Here is a 19550-nt window from a genome sequence, read left to right on the forward strand (position 1 = left end):
AGATTATTTGTTGTGAACAAAGCATCCATTCATCCTTCCATCCTTTGATTCACTGAAGAGTTTTTAAGCATTCACTATGTGTAAACATTGTGTTTAACATTAGGGATACAAAGACAAAACCCAAACAGAGCCTATCCTTAAATAGCTGACTACTCTGAGAGTTTCCTAAGTAGCTTATGTTTCTCAAGTCTTCCCTCTCTACAATTTATCCTCCATGTAACTGCTCAAGCAATCTTCCTCAAGTATACATCTGACTATGTCTCTATCCTACTTGATTCTCTGTCTCCTTCTCCCCGCCCCCCCCCCCCCCCCCCCATTGCTTCACTTTATTGCTGTGAAAATTCAAGCAGGAATCTGGAATTGGTCCTGAGAGGATACCCCAAGGCAGGGAGGGTAGAAATCCAGAAGGGGCACCCTGCACTGGGAAGGTCAGCCACTTTCACAGAAGAGCCAAGGGCCAGCAAAGGGTGCATTTGGCTAGACCTACTTGGCAAGCCTCTGGATCTGAGCTTGCCCTGGCTGACCCAAATATCTTTGTGATTTTGAATCTTCACCTCTATGGGGTACTGGGTGAAGCTCCAGTTCTTCTCTGGGACCAAAATGGCTCCTGCCTTCTTCAGGAACCGTTTCTTTTTCTCTATGCTCTGCAGATAAAAGTCTGTTTCCCCTTTGGCCTGGGAAATCTCTTCCTGGACCAGCTGCTGCCAAACATGGGGCTCCTAGGCCAGGCACTCACTCAGATGGCTCCACCTGAAGTGGTGCAAGTATTTCAGGTTCCACAGGTCACAGCAGAAGTGGCTTAAGAGCTAGATGGCCATAGTGTGTTGTGCAGGCTGGCTGGTCACCACCAGCTTGGCCACCTGTGAACTCCATCCAGTTCTTGAATCTCTCCTTTTACCTTTAGTATCAAATAGAAACTCTTTTTTATCATTTAAAGACATTTATCAGATAACTTAAACTACTACTCTAACCTCATTTTACATTATTTACCTTCATGAACTCAAGAATACAGCCAAACTGGGCTTCTCACTCTTCTTTACCCATGATATGCCAACTCTCATCTCCATAGGCTGTCTCTCATTCCTGGAATGTTCATCCTCACCTCTGACTCCTAGAATTTTTCATTTCCTTCAAAGTTAAGCTCAAGTGCTACCTTCTATGGGAGAGCTTTCCTCATCATGCCTATTGTGTATAACTAGAAATTTGTTACCTGAAAAACTACATTTCCTGTGAGTCGACTGACATCCTATCGTTATGTACTTCCTGTAGACAGAGGGATAAATTTAGTGGGCATTCCTGGTCTCAGGCTCTTTGCTTCCTGTTGGCGACTGTGGTGGTAAGCAGGGATTTTGAACAGTCTGATTAGCCATGGGCATGTGATTTTTTAAATTTTTGTTTCTCTTTTAATCCTTTATTTCTAATGATCATTAATAAATCTTTTAAAATATAATATTTGAAATTAACATAATTAATTTTAATTTTTACAGTTGCTCATGGCTCCCCACTCATTTATTTTGAATTTTTTGAAATATATATGTACCTGCATATCAATACACATATGTTTATATATACCTCTGTTGTCTTACTCAAATGAATATAAACTTCTTGAGAGCAAAAATTATTTGACTTTTCACTTTGTATGCTCAGTGCCTAGCATGTAGTTAGTATTTAATAAAAGTGATGAGATCTTTTAATTTTGTTTAATTAATATATTTTAAAAAATATATCATAGTCACAATATTGCAAGAGATTTTGTCAGAAATTCACACTTCATATACAATTTTTAATGGAATATAAAGTAAACACCAAAATATCTCTAGTTAATATCTTGGAATTTTCTTTGTTCCCCAGTGAGAGGAAATGAGTGAAAGTACAGCCAGTAGTGAAAATGGAGGTCAGGGGGGCTAGGTCCCAAGGAGGGATCCTGGCCTCAGGGAGAGCCAGAAAATAGAAGGAATGAGAAAGGAAACGATTTATGATGAAAAAAAAATGTATTGCCTATGGAACAGAGAGCACCGTGACAGGGGGAGGTAGCTTTGGAGTAGAAATTTAAAGAGGTTAGTTTTGTAAACCTTAAAATTTCTTAGACTTATAAATGTTGGAAATTTCACCATTGGGAAATTTCATACTTGAAAAATTTCCTATTGATAGTGGGAACTCTATTGGAATGTGAACCCCATTGGCATGGGAGGTTCCTCCTCCTCCCTTCTTAAGATTACTTTAGGACAGAAACCTTTTGCTGAACAATGGAAAGGGCTTTGACCTATGCTTAAGCATAGAACAGGAATTTCTTTGAGTCATGATTGATTTTAGAATTGATACAATAGAGATACTTGGAATGACAGAACCAGGTCTTGGAAAATACAATTTCCACCCCACTCAGTCCTAACAGGATTTAGGAAGGGCTGCAGCAAAGGATCAAGATTTAATTATTGAGAATATGACCTTCAACAGACATGTGCAAAGCCACAGACCTCTGGGCGGTCCTGGGTTAAGCTAGAGCCACCATTGGCACAGGGAAGACATGGACAGTGATTGGTAGATGTGAGTACTGAGGGGAGGGAACTTGGATGGTTTCCTTAAAGATAGAGGGGTCTGAGGACTGAGGGTTGTTGGTTGGAGAGGTTTTTGGTCTGAGAGGTGGTGCTTTGAGAGTTGGCTCTGAAGGAAGCTGGAGGTAGAGGCCCCTGAGACTGTTTCTCCATTTTGGTCACGTGAGTAATAGGGACTGATCTCCTTTCTTTGCCTCAGCTATCTAAGGGCTTGGGCCTTTTGGCCCAGCCTAAACAGAAGGGGTATTTAAGCCCTATTCCCTTCTCTCCCCTTTCTCTCTCCCTCTCTCTCTCTATCTCTAATTCCTTTCTTCCTCCTGTTTGTAATTAAACTTTATAAAAGGTTGACTGCTGACTTGAGTTTTCATTTAGGAATTACATAGCTGAATTCCTTGGCGACCTTAAATTAATATATATCAGTCTTTTAAAGTGATTTCCTTGTCACAGTTTGAAGGGAATGGGAATATGGGATCAGCCCTGGGGAGCAGTGTGAAAGAGAATTTAAACTCTCTGTTTTAAGTTAATAAATCAAGAATTTGGAGTCCCCTGCCTTTCACACTTATTTAGTCATTAGCATTTAGTAAGAACCTTTTACTAGAAAAAGAAGTTCATACCCTAAAAGCCCACAAGCATCCTTCCTCCTTCCCCCCCCCCTCCCCCAGTGCTAGGCAAATTGGGAGAATGTGATTAATTCCTTAGATGTGAGGAGGAGAGCTGATAGGTGGAGAAAACTGCATATAAGCAGGAGACTGGGAGCCCTGGGAATCTTTCCTCAACTTAGCTTGATTAGGCATCCAATTCTGCCTTGGATTCTGTGTTGGTGGCTCTTTCTAAAAAAGGGATTCTGCACTGGTGAGACTCTTGCTGAAGAGACTTCCGTGATTCCTGGATGGAGATCAGGACCTGAAGGAGCCTTTGTCGGAGTTGAGCTGGATTTCTTCAGATCAACAATTATAGGGTATTTAGCTAGGCAATATTTTCTACCTTCTTCTTCCATTTCCCTTTCTTTACTATCTCTACCCTGCTGCAATAAAACTACTAAAGCTACTAATATACTCATAGTTTAATTTTTTAGCATTATAAATGGTGACCACAAATCTTTAAAATTCTTATATTTGTCCAATTCATTTTGATTATTACAACAGGAAATAGTTTGAATGATGACCATTGGGAGTTCAGAATCACTGGGAGAATGATGTGTAACCAGGAGTAATTTTAGGGAAAAATCTGATCATTGTGCTTTTGTAACATTCAGTTTCAATTCTTTTATTCTTGTTCTTTCCATTTATGCTACTGAATACACAGTTTTTTGGTTCTGTTTGCTTTATATTACTTCATAAAAGCTTTTCTATGTCCTACAATTCCATAATTTATTTCCATATTTCTTAACTTCTCACAGTACAGGAATTTTCCATTATACTCATGTATATACTCATATACTCATAATTCTCCAGTCAATTGGAATCTACTTTGTTTCCAGTTTTTTGCTCTGACAAAAAGTATTATAAATACTTTTAGGTTTATGAAGTCTTTCCTTTGACCATTGACTTCCTAGGGGTATATGCTTAGCAGTGAGATCTCTGAGCCAAAGAATGTGGATATTTTAGTCACTTTCTTTGAATAATTGTAAATAATTTTCCATATTTGTTGGCCTAAATTTACAGTTCTACCAATACTACATTGGTATCTTTTTGGTATCTACAATGCTCTCCAATATCACCTATTCCTATATTTTGTCATATTTGCCAATCTGCTGGCTGCAAGGTTAAACTTTGGAGTTTCAAATTGGAGGCTTTGCTTATTATTAGTGATTAAAGTAATATTTTATATTGTCATTTGTAATAGATGATATTTGGAGGGTATATTAGATGGGGAAATGATAACTAATGGATCAGATAGTTATCTTCTTTTTGCCTAACCTCCTCCCTTTTGTACCTCCTCTTCAGAAGCCTTTCAGCCTCCCCTCCCCCCCTTCTTCAGTCTCCCTCAAGTTACTCAGTGTGAGCTGTGAGGTTTCAATGAAATAGTCCTTAATCTTCTTTGTCAAACAAGGGGTTTATTTGGGGAAGACAGGACAAGGGTGGAGGATGGAAATAAGAGGGGTGGGATTTCCCTATTATCTACAATGAGTGTTAGGGTGGAGGATATTGAGAGAAATGACAATTCAGTCATTAGCATGAAACAGAGCCAGTCAGAGAGAGATATATGGACTATTGTCCTTCTTCTGCCTTCAAATCAGCCAGGCCACCTCCAACTTGATTATCCCAAGTCCCAGAGATAAACCCAGCTTCTTCCTTCACATCAGCCAGAAAGCCCCTAAGACCCAGAAAAAGTCCAGCAGTTGGCTTGGATCCAAACTACTTTTCCCGGTCACATTCCAAAAGGAATCTTCATTTGACTTGACAGCTGACCCATCTCCAACTTCTGTCCTTTGCATGCATTTTCTTAAAATTTCTCTCTTCTCCACACATTAATCATTTTTTGCTGTTTTTTGCTGTTGTGAAGAAAACCATTTTTCATATTCTTTCACCATTCATCTATTGGGGAATAGCTTTTGATCTTATATGCTTTTATTAGTTGCTGTAATAGATGCTCCTCACTAGGATATTTAAGGTAGCAGAGAAAGGCTGGAGCGATGACACCAGGAAAGAGGTTAGAGGGAAAACTAGGATTCTTACTCCTTTCCCCACCCCATCCCACTTCCTGTCTCTGTCTAACACCTCTTCTCAAAGTGGTGAGTTCTTAGAAATTTCAGACTACTCTCACACTATAGCTCTTTCTGAAAGGGGTTTATTCTTAAAGAAGAAAAGTTAGGGATGGTGGGAGAAGGGAAAGAAGGAATTTATGGTCTCCCTAATCTACTATGAAATTCAATACAAGGAAGTAAAGTTGATTTGTCTCTGAGGGGATATTGTTGATAACTGAAAAGGATCTTCAGAGCTATGCTCCAGTCTTTTTAATGTTAAGTCACCAGCCAGGAATCCAGAGCAGTTGCCTGCTAGTTCCTTCTCCAAAGTTCAAGAGAGAAGAAATAACCAGTTTCAGATGCTGGCTTTCTTAACTGTCTCCTTGACCAGATTCTTCTTTAGAATCTTCCTTCCTTCTCTCCTTGATTGGCAGTTCCTTCAAGCTTCCATTTCCTTGCATTTGCTTGCCAATCTCACTGATGTTGTAATCTCTTTCTCACATTGCCTATAGGATTTATGGCCCTTCTCAGAGATTTTTCATTACAAAAATTTCCCCTAATTGACTGTTTCCCTTCTTCTCCTACATGCATTAATTTCATTGCTGCAAAAAACTTTGCATAGCAAAACAAAATAATGACAAATTGATTTGGAAGAGGAAAAAGATCTTGAAAATTCAGGGAAATAAGAGGTATGGGAGATAGCAATAAAGATGGGCAGTTCCAGACTTTAAAATATATTACAAATGAGTAATCAGTAAGATTATCTAGTATAGGTTAAAGAATAGAAAAACAGATCAATGAAGCCAATTAGATAGGGAAGAATCGGGAATAATGGAATTCAATAAACTAGTGTTCAATAATTCCCCAAAACATAAATTACCCAGTAATGTTCCTATTTGGAAAGAATTCTGGAAGAAGTTGGGTTTAGACCAACAACTTAAACTATGTTCCCAATGAATTCAGTTTGGATATGTGACATGAATATCAAACACATACCATTTACAAAATCAGGAGCCTACCTTTGTGACGCAGTTTGAAGTTCAATCTTGGGCTTTTCATGATGTTGGACACTGTAATCATGATATTAGAAAATAAGTATTGTGTTATTAGTTTAGGGATAAGAAGTAGAGTGGCTGCTTGAGAAAAGAACTAGAGTTTGAAGCAGAGCTGAGAGAGCATTTAATTTCAGATGTGACAGTTATAACCGTTTTTCTGTGTCAATTACTCTCTCTGGCAGTTGGCAGAGATACTCTCAGAGACTCTCTCTCAGTGCTGAAGGAGGTAACATCTTTGCCTCTCTCTCTGTCTGAGGGAAAGACCTGAAGAAGCTCAGTGTTTTCCTTTCCCAACTTGGGAAACACTATTAAATATCTATTGTGCTTTTTATAGATTGGTTTATATCTGAGAAGACCAAAGAAAAACCTGGTTTTTTTTAGGATTCAGAGTCCTAACTTGATTCTTGTTGAGACTCAACCAGCTAGCCTTTGCTATTTTATAATTTGAAGGCGAAGTTAAGATTTATGAGGATATTAGCAGTAGTTTTATATAGATAGTATAAATTTGGGTTAGTCCGATTAGGGAGGATTAGTGTAGCCTGTGAACTTAGCAGTGAGATCTCTGAGCCAAAGAATGTGGACATTTTAGTTAATTTCTTTGAATAATTGTAAATAATTTTCCATATTTGTTGGCCTAAATTTCTACCAATACTATATTGGTATCTTTTTGGTATCTACAATGCTCTCCAATATCACCTATTCCTATATTTTGTCATATTTGCCAATCTGCTGGCTGCAAGGTTAAACTTTGGAATTTCAAATTGGAGACTTTGCTCATTATTAGTGATTAAAGTAATATTTTATATTTTCATTAATCATTTTTTGCGGTTGTGAAGAAAACCATTTTTCATATTCTTTCACCATTCATCTATTGGGGAATAGCTTTTGATCTTATATGCTTTTATTAGTTGCTGTAATAGATGCTCCTCACTAGGATATTTAAGGTAGCAGAGAAAGGCTGGAGCGATGACACCAGGAAAGAGGTTAGAGGGAAAACTAGGATTCTTACTCCTTTCCCCACCCCATCCCACTTCCTGTCTCTGTCTAACACCTCTTCTCAAAGTGGTGAGTTCTTAGAAATTTCAGACTACTCTCACACTATAGCTCTTTCTGAAAGGGGTTTATTCTTGAAGAAAGGTTAGGGATGGTGGGAGAAGGGAAAGAAGGAATTTATGGTCTCCCTAATCTACTATGAAATTCAATACAAGGAAGTAAAGTTGATTTGTCTCTGAGGGGATATTGTTGATAACTGAAAAGGATCTTCAGAGCTATGCTCCAGTCTTTTTAATGTTAAGTCACCAGCCAGGAATCCAGAGCAGTTGCCTGCTAGTTCCTTCTCCAAAGTTCAAGAGAGAAGAAATAACCAGTTTCAGATGCTGGCTTTCTTAACTGTCTCCTTGACCAGATTCTTCTTTAGAATCTTCCTTCCTTCTCTCCTTGATTGGCAGTTCCTTCAAGCTTCCATTTCCTTGCATTTGCTTGCCAATCTCACTGATGTTGTAATCTCTTTCTCACATTGCCTATAGGATTTATGGCCCTTCTCAGAGATTTTTCATTACAAAAATTTCCCCTAATTGACTGTTTCCCTTCTTCTCCTACATGCATTAATTTCATTGCTGCAAAAAACTTTGCATAGCAAAACAAAATAATGACAAATTGATTTGGAAGAGGAAAAAGATCTTGAAAATTCAGGGAAATAAGAGGTATGGGAGATAGCAATAAAGATGGGCAGTTCCTGACTTTAAAATATATTACAAATGAGTAATCAGTAAGATTATCTAGTATAGGTTAAAGAATAGAAAAACAGATCAATGAAGCCTATTAGATAGGGAAGAATTGGGAATAATGGAATTCAATAAACTAATGTTCAATAATTCCCCAAAACATAAATTGCCCAGTAATGTTCCTATTTGGAAAGAATTCTGGAAGAAGTTGGGTTTAGACCAACAACTTAAACTATGTTCCCAATGAATTCAGTTTGGATATGTGACATGAATATCAAACACATACCATTTACAAAATCAGAAGCCTACCTTTGTGGCACAGTTTGAAGTTCAATCTTGGGCTTTTCATGATGTTGGACACTGTAATCATGATATTAGAAAATAAGTATTGTGTTATTAGTTTAGGGATAAGAAGTAGAGTGGCTGCTTGAGAAAAGAACTAGAGTTTGAAGCAGAGCTGAGAGAGCAATTAATTTCAGATGTGACAGTTATAACCGTTTTTCTGTGTCAATTACTCTCTCTGGCAGTTGGCAGAGACACTCTCAGAGACTCTCTCTCAGTGCTGAAGGAGGTAACATCTTTGCCTCTCTCTCTGTCTGAGGGAAAGACCTGAAGGAGTTCAGTGTTTTCCTTTCCCAACTTGGGAAACACTATTAAATATCTATTGCGCTTTTTATAGATTGATTTATATCTGAGAAGACCAAAGAAAAACCTGGTCTTTGGTTAGACTCAGAGTCCTAACTTGATTCTTGTTGAGACTGTAAAGGATAATTTTAGCAATGTGACCTACACTGTATTAATTATTTGGTTGCCATGGATATCCCAAATATTAAAAAAAAAAACCAAGTCAGCTGGAAATTTATGGTGATTTAATTGATATAGTGGAAAGAAATTAAGAAGAAGGAAAGGGTGTAGGATTTCTCCTGCCTGGCATGTGCCAGGAGGAAGACTCTGGTCTTCTTCTAGGAGGAAGGTTCTAGGAAGGTAAGGTTTTGGAGAGTAAAGGAGGAAGGAATCAGCCTGAAATCCAAGAGGGCTCAGCCAAGATGCCTAAACCTGAATCAGCTCAAGGGCAAACTCACCGCCAAAACTCAGACAAATAGCTGCCACCACACCAAGATGTCGGAACACTTAGCATGCTGCCAGCCAGAGTCACCTCTCTGGGGAAAGAGGCCAAAGAGAGGCAGTGACATGCCCTATATAGACGGTTTTACGTCACTTTCCTGCATCTCATCTGTACCAATGATAGCTTAGCTTGACATAGGACAGCCCAGGGGTCTGTCAGCTGTTTCTGCACATGTCTGTTGAAGGCCATCTTCTTAGATACTTAATCCTTGAGTATGGGTGCAGACATTCCTGACCTTGTTAAACTAAGTAATGTAGAGTTCCCAAGACCTGATTCTGTTAGACCAAGTATCTCCATTGTTACAAATCAGGAAATAGTTAAAACAAATCTTCTAAAGTATGGTCTGAGTAGGGTGGAGTAGTTTTAAAATTCACAAGACTCAACCAGCTAGCCTTTGGTATTTTATAATTGAAGGCAAAGTTAAGGTTTATAAGGATGTTAGCGGTAGTTTTATTTAGATAATATAAATTTGGGTTAGTCAGATTAAGGAGAATTAGAGTAGCCTGTGAAACACAGAAGTGTTTCCTTGCAGAACCCAGGAGTTTATTTGTATGGATTTAGAATTAGAAATATTTTATTTATTCTTACATATTTCAATAAACATTTTATGTTTATAATAAGAGTGTCTTTAGTGTCCTTGCGCCTGGCCCTGAAAGGAAGTTCACATTTGAGCTTCACTTCATCAATGAGGATACTTCTGATTACTGCTATCAAAAGTATCTGAACAGTTTGAACCTGATTGGCGAGTTAAACAGTTTTGAAAAGTTTTGAACCATCTAAATATTTTATTTTATATAACTCGCCAAATTTATTTTTACAACACAGGGTTGACAGTTTAAGCTGACTAAAAAGTACATCTTACCGATTATATTCAAGGAAGTAGTAAGATGCCCAACGACTAATTCTATAGGATCATTAGGGACAAAAAGTATTTGAAGGCATCTAGTCCATGCTGTTGACAACTTCAACTACAAATATTTTAGTACTCTGCTAAGCAGTATTAGGTAAAAGAATTAAAAAAAGATAATACATCATTTTGACTTGCTGAAGATCACACATAAGCAATTTTCAGCCCCCAAAGCATATTTCCTTACTCCAAATCAAGAATTCCTTTGGTTCTTGGGAACTGATGTGTATTTTTTGGAACAAAAAGATAGAGTTTAAAATGGACCTATTGGTAGAAGCTGGGTAGCTCAGTGGATTGAGAGCCAGGCCTAGAGACAGGAAGTCCTAGGTTCAAATCTGGCCTCAGACACTTCCCAGCTGTGTGATCCTGGGCAAGTCACTTGACCCCCATTGCCTAGCCCTTACCACTCTTCTACCTTGGAGCCAATGCACAGTATTGACTCCAAGATGGAAGATAAGGGTTTAAAAAAAAAAGAAAAGAAAAAAATAAGGACCTATTATGCTATTTTAAAATTTATGGTATGGATCTATTATGTTCCAACTGAAGTAAAAAAGGGAATTGTGACAATCATGATCTCAGACAAAATAAAAGCAAAATCCATCATAATCAAAAAAAGCTATGTTTTTCTGGAAAGTACCATGAAAAAAAATTAATAGCAATAGTGAGCATATATGTACCAAATATTATAGCATTTATATTTTTAAGGGAAAATATAAGTGAGTTTCAGGGGGAAATGAATGATAAATTGTATTAGAATAAGGCCTCAGTTTAACCTCTCCAAGACCCAGATAAGTTGGACCAAAAAATAAATAAAGGATCCAAATAGAATTAAAAAAAAAATAACCTTACCTTCCATCTTGGAATCAATACTGTGTATTGGTTCCAAGGTAGAAGAGTGGTAAGGGCTAGGCAATGGGGGTCAAGTGACTTGCCCAGGGTCACACAGCTGGGAAGTGTCTGAGGCCAGGTTTGAACTTAAGACCCCCTGTTTCTAGGCCTGGCTCTCAATTCACTAAGCTACCCAGCTGCCCTCTCAAATAGAACTTTTTCAAAGTTAAATATTCTCCAGAGACCAACTGATGAAAATAGGCAGGAGTATATATTATATCAAGTAGTATGGCACCTTCGCAAAAACTAACCATATATTAGGGTATAAATACCTCAGAGACAAGTGTAGAAAAGCAGAAATATTAAGTGGATCATCTACTGATCATAATGTAATAAAAGTTATATTCAATTTTCTTTGAAGCAAAGATTAAAAATTAATTGGAAACTAACTTAATCCTAAAGAATAGGTGGTTCAAAGAACAAAATGTAGAAAGACTAAATAATTTCATTAAAGATAATGAAAACATTGAGACAGCATACCAAAATTTGGTGGATGTGGCTGAAGTAGTACTGAAGGAAAAGTTATATTGCTAAATTCTTTTATTAGTAAAAGAAAAAAAAGATCATTGAAATGGGTTTGCAACTTAAAAAAAACAACAACACTTTGTAAACAACAAATAAGAAATCCCCATTTAAACACCAAAACCAGAATCTTGAAAATCAAAGTAAGGATAAAAAAAATTTTTAAACAAAAACAAACAAACAAGCAAAAAAATCAAAGCACAATGAATTAACAAATCAAACTAATATTTTTTAAAAATAAAATAGATAAGGCAATAGAAAACCTGATTTTAAAAAAGAAAGAAAAAATTGCTAGTATCAAAAATGAAAAAGGTAAATTCACACTCAATGAAGAAGAAATAAAAGAAATGAAAAGGAACTATTTTGCCCAACTACATGTCCCAAATCCTGACAATCAAAATGAAATGGATGAAAATTTGCAAAAATATAAATTGCTCAGATTCACCAAACAGGAAATAGAGTAATTCTTTCTTAGGGAAATATATTGAACAAGTTATAAATGAATTCTAAAGGAAAAAAAACAACCCTGGACCATATAGATTTAACCCCCAAAATCTACCAAATATTTAAAAAACAGTGAAATCCAATACTACACAAACTGTTTGGAAAAAAAAGAAAAGAAAAGAAAGGTTCCTACCAAATTCCTGCTATGACAAAAATGCACACCTAAATTAATACCTAAACTATGGAGTATAAAAACTGATAACAAAAACTAGAGACAAATATTCCCAATGAATATTTTTTCAAACCTTTAATCTTCCTTCAGTCTTAGAATTAATACAAGTAGGGGCAGCTGGATGGCTCAGTGGATTGAGAACCAGGCCTAGAGATTGAAGCTCCTAGGTTCAAATCTGACCTCAGACACTTCTACTGTGTGACCCTGGGCAAGTCACTTGACTCCCATTGCCTAGCCCTTAACCACTCTTCTGCCTTAGAACCAATACACAGTATTGATTCTAAGATGGAAAGTAAGGGTTTAAAAAAAAAAAAGAATTAATACAAGTATCAGTTTCAAGGTAAAAAAGCAGTAAGGGCTAGAAAATTAGAGTTAATGATTTGACTAGGGTCACACAGCTAGGAAGTTTCTGAAGCTAGATTTGAACTCAAGTCTTCCTGACTGTAGATCTGGTACTCCATCCACTGAACCCCCCAGCTGCCCCTCTTATTGATACAAAAATTTTTAATAAGCATTATTTAAATAGCAAGGATAATATAGCAATATATTATAGAGTCTATATAAAAAGACAAGGCTAGATTTATACCAAGAATAGAACATCAGTTTAATATTAAGAAAACTATGGATATTTTCATAATAGAATAGGACTATATTAGTTATAATATTATATTACAATAATATTAACAAGAAAATAATATGATTATACCATTCAATGTAGGACAAGCTTTTGTCGAGAGACAATAACTATTTATCAAAAACATCAGAAAGATTAGGAATAAATTGAGCTTTCCTTAAAATGATAAGTAATATCTGTGTAAAATGAAGAGACAGCATTATGTGTAATGAGGATACACTAGAAGTCCTTCCAGGAAGATCAGGGGCAAGCAAAAATTTCCATTATTACCATTAGTATTTAATATTGTGCTAGAAGTGCTAGGTATTGCAATAATAAATTTTAAAAATTGAAGAAATAAGCATAGGCAAAAAAAGAAACAAAATTAGCATTTTTTGAAGATGAAATGATAGTTTTTATAAAGAACCCTAGGGAGTCAACTAAAAAACTAATCAAAACAAATTTAACTTCAGCAAAGTTAAGATATAAAACTTTCCCCCAAAAATCATTAGCGATTTTTTATGTTAAAGACAAAATTCACCAGGAAAAGATAGAAAAAAATCCATTTAAAATTACTATGGAAAACATAAAATATTTGGAAATTTACCTACAAAGACATACATAGGAACTACATAAAGATAATTGTAAAACACTCTTTACATGAAGAGACATCTAAATAATAGGAGAAATATTGATTGTTCCTGGGTAGATAAAGCAAATATAATAGAAATAACATTACTATCCAAACTCATTTATTTATTCAATTACTATGGCAATCAAAATACCAAAGGATTACTTTATTGAACTGGGAAAATAACTCAATTTATTTGGAGGAACAACAGGTCAAGAATACAAGGAATTAATGGGGAAAAAAGTGGGAAAAAGGGGAAGGTGAGTGATTCAGCAGATATTCAGGCTTAGGGATGAGAGGTCCTGGTCTCCAAATTTGGACTCAGATACTTCCTAGTTGTGCAACCATTGGCAAGTCATTTAACCTCATCTATCCAGCCCTTACCTCTCTTCTGCTTTGGAACTGATACTTACCATTGATTCTAAGATAGAAGTTGAGTTGTGTGTGTGTGTGTGTGTGTGTGTGTGTGTGTGTGTGTGTGTGTGTGTGTGTGTTTATATGAGAAGGAAAAGAGCCAAGGAGTAATAGATCTCAAATTATATGACAAAGTCATAATTAGCAAAACAATTTGGTACTGGATAAGAAATAGAAGTTGATCAGTGTAACAGATAAGGTATACAAGATAGAGAAGCAAAAGAGCACAGTATCTTAGTGTTTGATTAAAAATCAAAAATCCTTGCTATTATTTCAAGAACTCTTCAAGCCCCTACAGGAGACAATAATCATTTGATGACTTATATTTTGAAAAGATTCCACAAATTATTTTTACCAGCCACCAATGGCCTCTCATTCTCTTATTTCCAATGTTTTTCCAAGGGGAAGGATAGGACACTAGTAAACAGAAGGTCAAGAAGACCTGAGTTAATGTTCTGCTTCTGACACATAGTGTCTGAAGGACCTTGAGCAAGTAATTTAACCTTTCAGCATTCTTCACTGAGCAAGACAACTCACCTTTGTGTGGCTGGTTCTGGTGAAGAGCTATGGTGTTCCAGAATGAAATAGGTGCTGTGGGAAATAAGGACAGTACATGAAATATGGCCCTCTTGATATTGGGAAAAAATGAAAAAGAAAAAGAAGAAAGGAGATGAAAGAAAGGAGGAAGGAAGAAAGAAAGAGAAGGAAGGAAGGAAGGAAGGAAGGAAGGAAGGAAGGAAGGAAGGAAGGAAGGAAGGAAGGAAGGAAGGAAGGAGGGAAGGAGGGAAGGAAGGAGGGAAGGAGGGAAGGAGGGAAGGAGGGAGGGAAGGAGGGAAGGAAGGAAGGAAGGAAGGAAGGAAGGAAGGAAGGAAGGAAGGAAGGAAGGAAGGAAGGAAGGAAAGAAGGAGGCAGGGAAGGAAGGAAGGAAGGAAAGGAAGGAGGGAGGGAAGGAGGGAGGGAAGGAAGGAAGGAAGGAAGGAAGGAAGGAAGGAAGGAAGGAAGGAAGGAAGGAAGGAAGGAAGGAAGGAAGGAAGGAAGGAAGGAAGGAAGGAAGGAAGGAAGGAAGGAAGGAAGGAAGGAAGGAAGTGTGAGAATGGAATTCCCCTCCCTTTTAATTTAATCAGGGACCTGGAGGTACTTTACCACTGAGATGTGCAAGGATACACATGCTCACAGTGAAAGGAAGTTGAAACCAAAGAAACAGAAAATTGATCCCACAAACACCGCCCCCCTGGACAGTGCCAGGCAAATTAAGGAACTATGATTGTGACCTGCAAGAGCCAATGGGTGGAGAAAAAGGTTTATAAAAATGAGATCAAAGGTCTGGAGCACATTCTAATGGACATTCCCATTCTGATTCCCATTTGGATGGGCATTTGGATTTGGATTCTGACTCTGAGTCTGGCATTGGTAATCTTGCTGAAAGGACTCTTGCTCTGGTGACTTTTGCTGAAGAGATTCTTGTGAACTTCTAGCTAGAGATTGGACCCCCTGTTGGTGTCGAACTTCTATTTCATCAGAACAGCACATAGTATGGTATGTGAGGTAACTCTCTACCTCTTTCTTATATTTCCCTCTCGTTTCTATCTCTACTTTGATGTAATAAATCTACTAAAGCTACTAACAGTCTCATAATTTCATTTTAATTATTACAGAAGGAAATATGGAAAACCTATATACCAATTAATAGCATGGTTTTGAGAACCCCACCTCTGAGATGTCTTGCAAGAAAAGCAACATGAATCAATCTTTGTTTTCCTTCTAGATTTAGAACTCTTTCCTTTTTGAGACATACCCCCATTTTTTCCAAAGATCATATCTAAAAAAAAAATCTTCCCTTACCTGTAGCCACCCAGGAAAGCAGCCAACACCAATATCACCCACAGCCAGTCCCTGTAAGTTTTACTTAGACAGTCTGCAAAAAATAAATAATATATTATTTGAGTTTTGCTTCACCAGTCTAGAACTCTGTTACATTGCCTATATGCAAATCTGGGGCACAGTCCTGGGTCACAAACCCACAATGAGGAGGAGCACTAGAGTATTTGGCTCCAGGGGAGTGGGAACCTTGGTCATAATTCTAGGAAGAAAAGAGCGCTTGGGGTCACTCATAGACCAGAGCATATGCCAGTGTGTGAAGGAGATTTACCCTCCCCTGCTTTCTGGGGTCCTGCAGATGACATCATCTCCTGTCAACTACCTGTCTTGAACCTGAATTTGACCCAGAAGCAAGGATTGTGTGAAGGAAATCATTGAGTGGATTGGGTCACAAGGATAGAATGGCAGCCGGAAAACGGCAGCAATAGTCAAGAGATCATGAGACAGGGGCAGGGCCAATGTCCCCTGGACTGCACACCCTGGGTTACCCAGGCAAAATAGAAAGCCACAGTTGGCTCCCGAGGTGCTGCATGAGAGTTAGTGGGTGGAGAAAAGGGTTGATAAACTGAGGCAAGAACAGATTTGGCTCTCTTATCTTCTGTGTTTGTTGCTGGCTGGATTTCCCTATGAGCATGGCTAAGGGGCCCTAACGGTGGCCAGAGAATAACAAGCTAAAATGGAGCAAGAAGAAAAGCAACCTATCCTGTTAGGAAAACCTATCCTCTCTAATTGCTTTCATTTCCTTTCCTCTTACTCAATTTATTTTTTTAGAGTGGTGGTGAGAACTGGATCTTCCTATCTTGCTCAGTCTGGAAGTTCAACAGCCATTCATGGTTCCAACCCCACTGATAGCTCTTCTATTTTTCCATCTTTCCCCCCTACTACTTTTGATTTAATAAAAGTATTAATTTACAGCCAGTCTCACAATTTTCCCTCATAGAAGACAGAGGACAAGGGTCTGAATTGAATATGGTAGAATGACATCTAAAAAATAAAATAAAGGGGTGAGAAAAAGGAATGCATTGGGAGAAATGGGAAGGCTGATATAGAATGGGGTAAATTATCTCACATAAAAGAGATACAAAAGAACTTTTAGGGAAGATGGCAGAGGTGTGGAAAGGAGCACTTGAACCTTAATCTCACTGGAATTGGCTCAAAGAGGGAAGAACATCCATTCACTTGGATATAGAAATCTATCTTACCCAAAGGAGAGTCAGAGGAAAGGGAGATAAGAGAAGTGGGAGGCTGGGAGATAGTGGTCAGGAACAAAACACTTTTGAGGATGGACAGAATGTAAGGAGAAAGAGTAGGATTAAAAAAGGGGAGAAATAGGAAAGATATACAATACACAATATCATAATACTGAAAAAAGTTATAACAATTGTTTCTAATAAAGGACTTTTTTTCCTCAAACACCCAGAGGAATGAGCCAAATGTATAAGAATATAAGTCAATCCCCAATTGATAGATCATCAAAAAATATGAACAGACACTTCTTAAACAAAATAAAGCTATTGATAGTCATGTGGAAAAAAAAACTCTAAGCAGATATTAATTAAAGACATGTAAATTAAAACAATTCTGAGGTACTGCCCCATACCTATTAAACTGGCTATTAAGGCAGAAAAGGAAATGGCAAAAGTTGGAAGGGATTGGGAAAATTGAGACGCTAAAGCACTGTTGGGTGGGTTGTGAATTTCTTTAACCATTCTGAAGAGTACTTTGGATCTAGGCCCAAAAGGATGTAAAATCATACATATTCTTTGACCCAGAAATACTGTTACTAAGTCTATATCTCAAAGAGATCAAGAAGAAAAAAAGAAAAGACCTAAAAACAAAAAAAGCTTTTTTTATAGTGGCAAAGAATTGAAAAATGAGGGGAAATTCATTGATTGAAGCATGTCTTAGTAAAATCATGGTATATGATTGAAATGGAATGCTATTGTGCTATAAGAAATGATGAGCAAAAGGATTTCAGAAAAACTTGGAAAGACTAATATGAATACAGCATGAAGTAAACAGAACTAGGAGAGTATTGTACACAATAACAGCAATATTATTTGATGAACAACTGGGAATTACTTTTCTATTCTCAACAATATAATGATCTAAGACATCCCCAAAAGACTCATCATGAAAAATGTCATCTGACTTCAGAAAAAGGACTGATGTAGTCTAAATCCAGACCAAAGAATGCTACAATTCACTATCTTTCTTCTTCTTTTTTGTTTTGTTTTCATCCACAAACGGATCAATACAGAAAAATGGCTTACATGATTGCCCATGTAAAATCTATATTAGATTGCTTATTGTTTCAGTGAGAGAGGAGAGGAGGTAGAAAAGGAGAAAATTTTGGGACTCAAAATTTTTTAAAAACCTAAATGTTAAAAATTGGTTTTACATGTAACTGGGAGAAACATAAAATAGTATCAAGTTTTTAATTTAATAAAAGAAATTAAAAAAAAAAGAAGATTTTACTGACTCAAGATGGCAACAGAGTCACTAAGAAATGTATAATCAAAAATATAAAAATAAATAATTTAATTTTAAAAGTGTCTGAGGGGGAAGGATATACAAAGAGACATTCTACCAATTTATATGGTACATTGGGACATAATAAGTGCTAGTAATTTTTGGATACTCTGCATTGACCTTTTATCACTGGAAGATAATCAGAGAAACATAAACCTTGTTTTAGTCATGATTGGCCATTCCAAGAAGCACACACGATCATGACCAATCAGGAAATCCTTATCCTGTCTTCCCATCCTCTCATTAAACAAATTTTTAAAAAGAAAGAAGCTTTTATAACAAACGTTCATCATTCAGCAAAACAAATTTTCATATTGACCATGTCCAAAAATATATATCTCAGGGGGCATCTGGGTAGCTCAGTGAATTGGGAGTCAAACCTACCGACAGGAGGTCCTGAGTTCAAATCTGGTCTCAGACACTTCCTAGCTGGGTGACCCTGGGCAAGTCATTTAACCCCCATTGCCTAGCCCTTACCACTCTTCTGCCTTGGAACCAATACACAGTGTTAATTCTAAGACAGAAGGTTAAGGATATATATATATATATATATATATATATATATATATATATATATATATATATCAGCCTACATCTTAAGTTCATTTTCACCAGGAGGTCAATGGGCATATTTCAGCTATGGGCTCATGACTTATCATTTTATTGCTTTGAGCAGAGTCCTAATGTTTTTCAAAGTTGCTTTTTTAAAAATAATGTTGTCTTTATATAAATTGAGAAAAAGATATTTCAATTTTCCCTAAAAAGTGCACATTGACCCAACGATTAGTTTAGATAGAGCTATCTGACCACCCTTGCTTGCCTAGAACTCCAAGGATGCAGAAACACTCCCAAAGAGCAAAGTAATACTGCTAGTCAGACTGGTCCTCCTCCTTGTGGTCAAATTTAAAAGAATAGGACTGCCCAAATCAGGAGAACTCTATTCAACCCATGCCAAAAATGATTTCCGATACAGAGGAAGTGAGGAATGACCAGCCTTGGATCTCTACTCTTAAGTGAACTCAGAAAAAGCAGGACCTGCTCAAACATACTTCATGACCTCAGAGTATAGCTCTAGTGAAATCCTGTTGTAACTGAAGTCACCTCCTTGATTGGACCCTTGGTCATTTGTCTTCCTATTGCTTACCCTTTTTTTTATGTCTTCCCCAGCCACCTCTCACAGTCATTTTAAAAGGGGGGGGGGGGGGGGAAATCTTCCAGAAGGAAATAGTCAGGGGAATATCTAGAAAGAAAGCTTATTCTGAAGTGAGGAACCAAGGAAGAAGCAGGGAAGAAGTAGCATCGCTGACAAACTGCAAGAGGAAATGAGAGGTTGGGCTTCCAGCCCA

At 37.2% G+C, this 19550-nt stretch overlaps 1 protein-coding gene and 1 long non-coding RNA gene across 5 annotated transcripts in view; one reads left to right on the forward strand and one right to left on the reverse strand.

The window, feature by feature from the left end:
• LOC103093009 (uncharacterized) overlaps positions 1-19550 on the forward strand; it is a 53382-nt gene that overhangs the window by 18776 nt on the left and 15056 nt on the right. The window lies entirely within an intron of this gene.
• Positions 1-19550, reverse strand: part of ABO (ABO, alpha 1-3-N-acetylgalactosaminyltransferase and alpha 1-3-galactosyltransferase) — a 62213-nt gene that overhangs the window by 5727 nt on the left and 36936 nt on the right. For 3 of the 4 annotated variants that reach the window (XM_007475221.2, XM_056812646.1, XM_056812645.1), the window contains exons 3-6: positions 15637-15709; positions 14332-14385; positions 8327-8377; positions 6258-6308 (exon numbers count right to left, since the gene is read on the reverse strand). In XM_007475221.2, coding sequence (XP_007475283.1) covers positions 6258-6308; positions 8327-8377; positions 14332-14385; positions 15637-15709 — 229 coding nt within the window. The remainder of the gene's footprint in view (positions 1-6257; positions 6309-8326; positions 8378-14331; positions 14386-15636; positions 15710-19550) is intronic. The other variant, XM_056812647.1, reaches the window with a different exon arrangement.

This window comes from Monodelphis domestica, chromosome 1 (assembly GCF_027887165.1).
Source record: "Monodelphis domestica isolate mMonDom1 chromosome 1, mMonDom1.pri, whole genome shotgun sequence".
NCBI lineage: Eukaryota > Metazoa > Chordata > Mammalia > Didelphimorphia > Didelphidae > Monodelphis > Monodelphis domestica.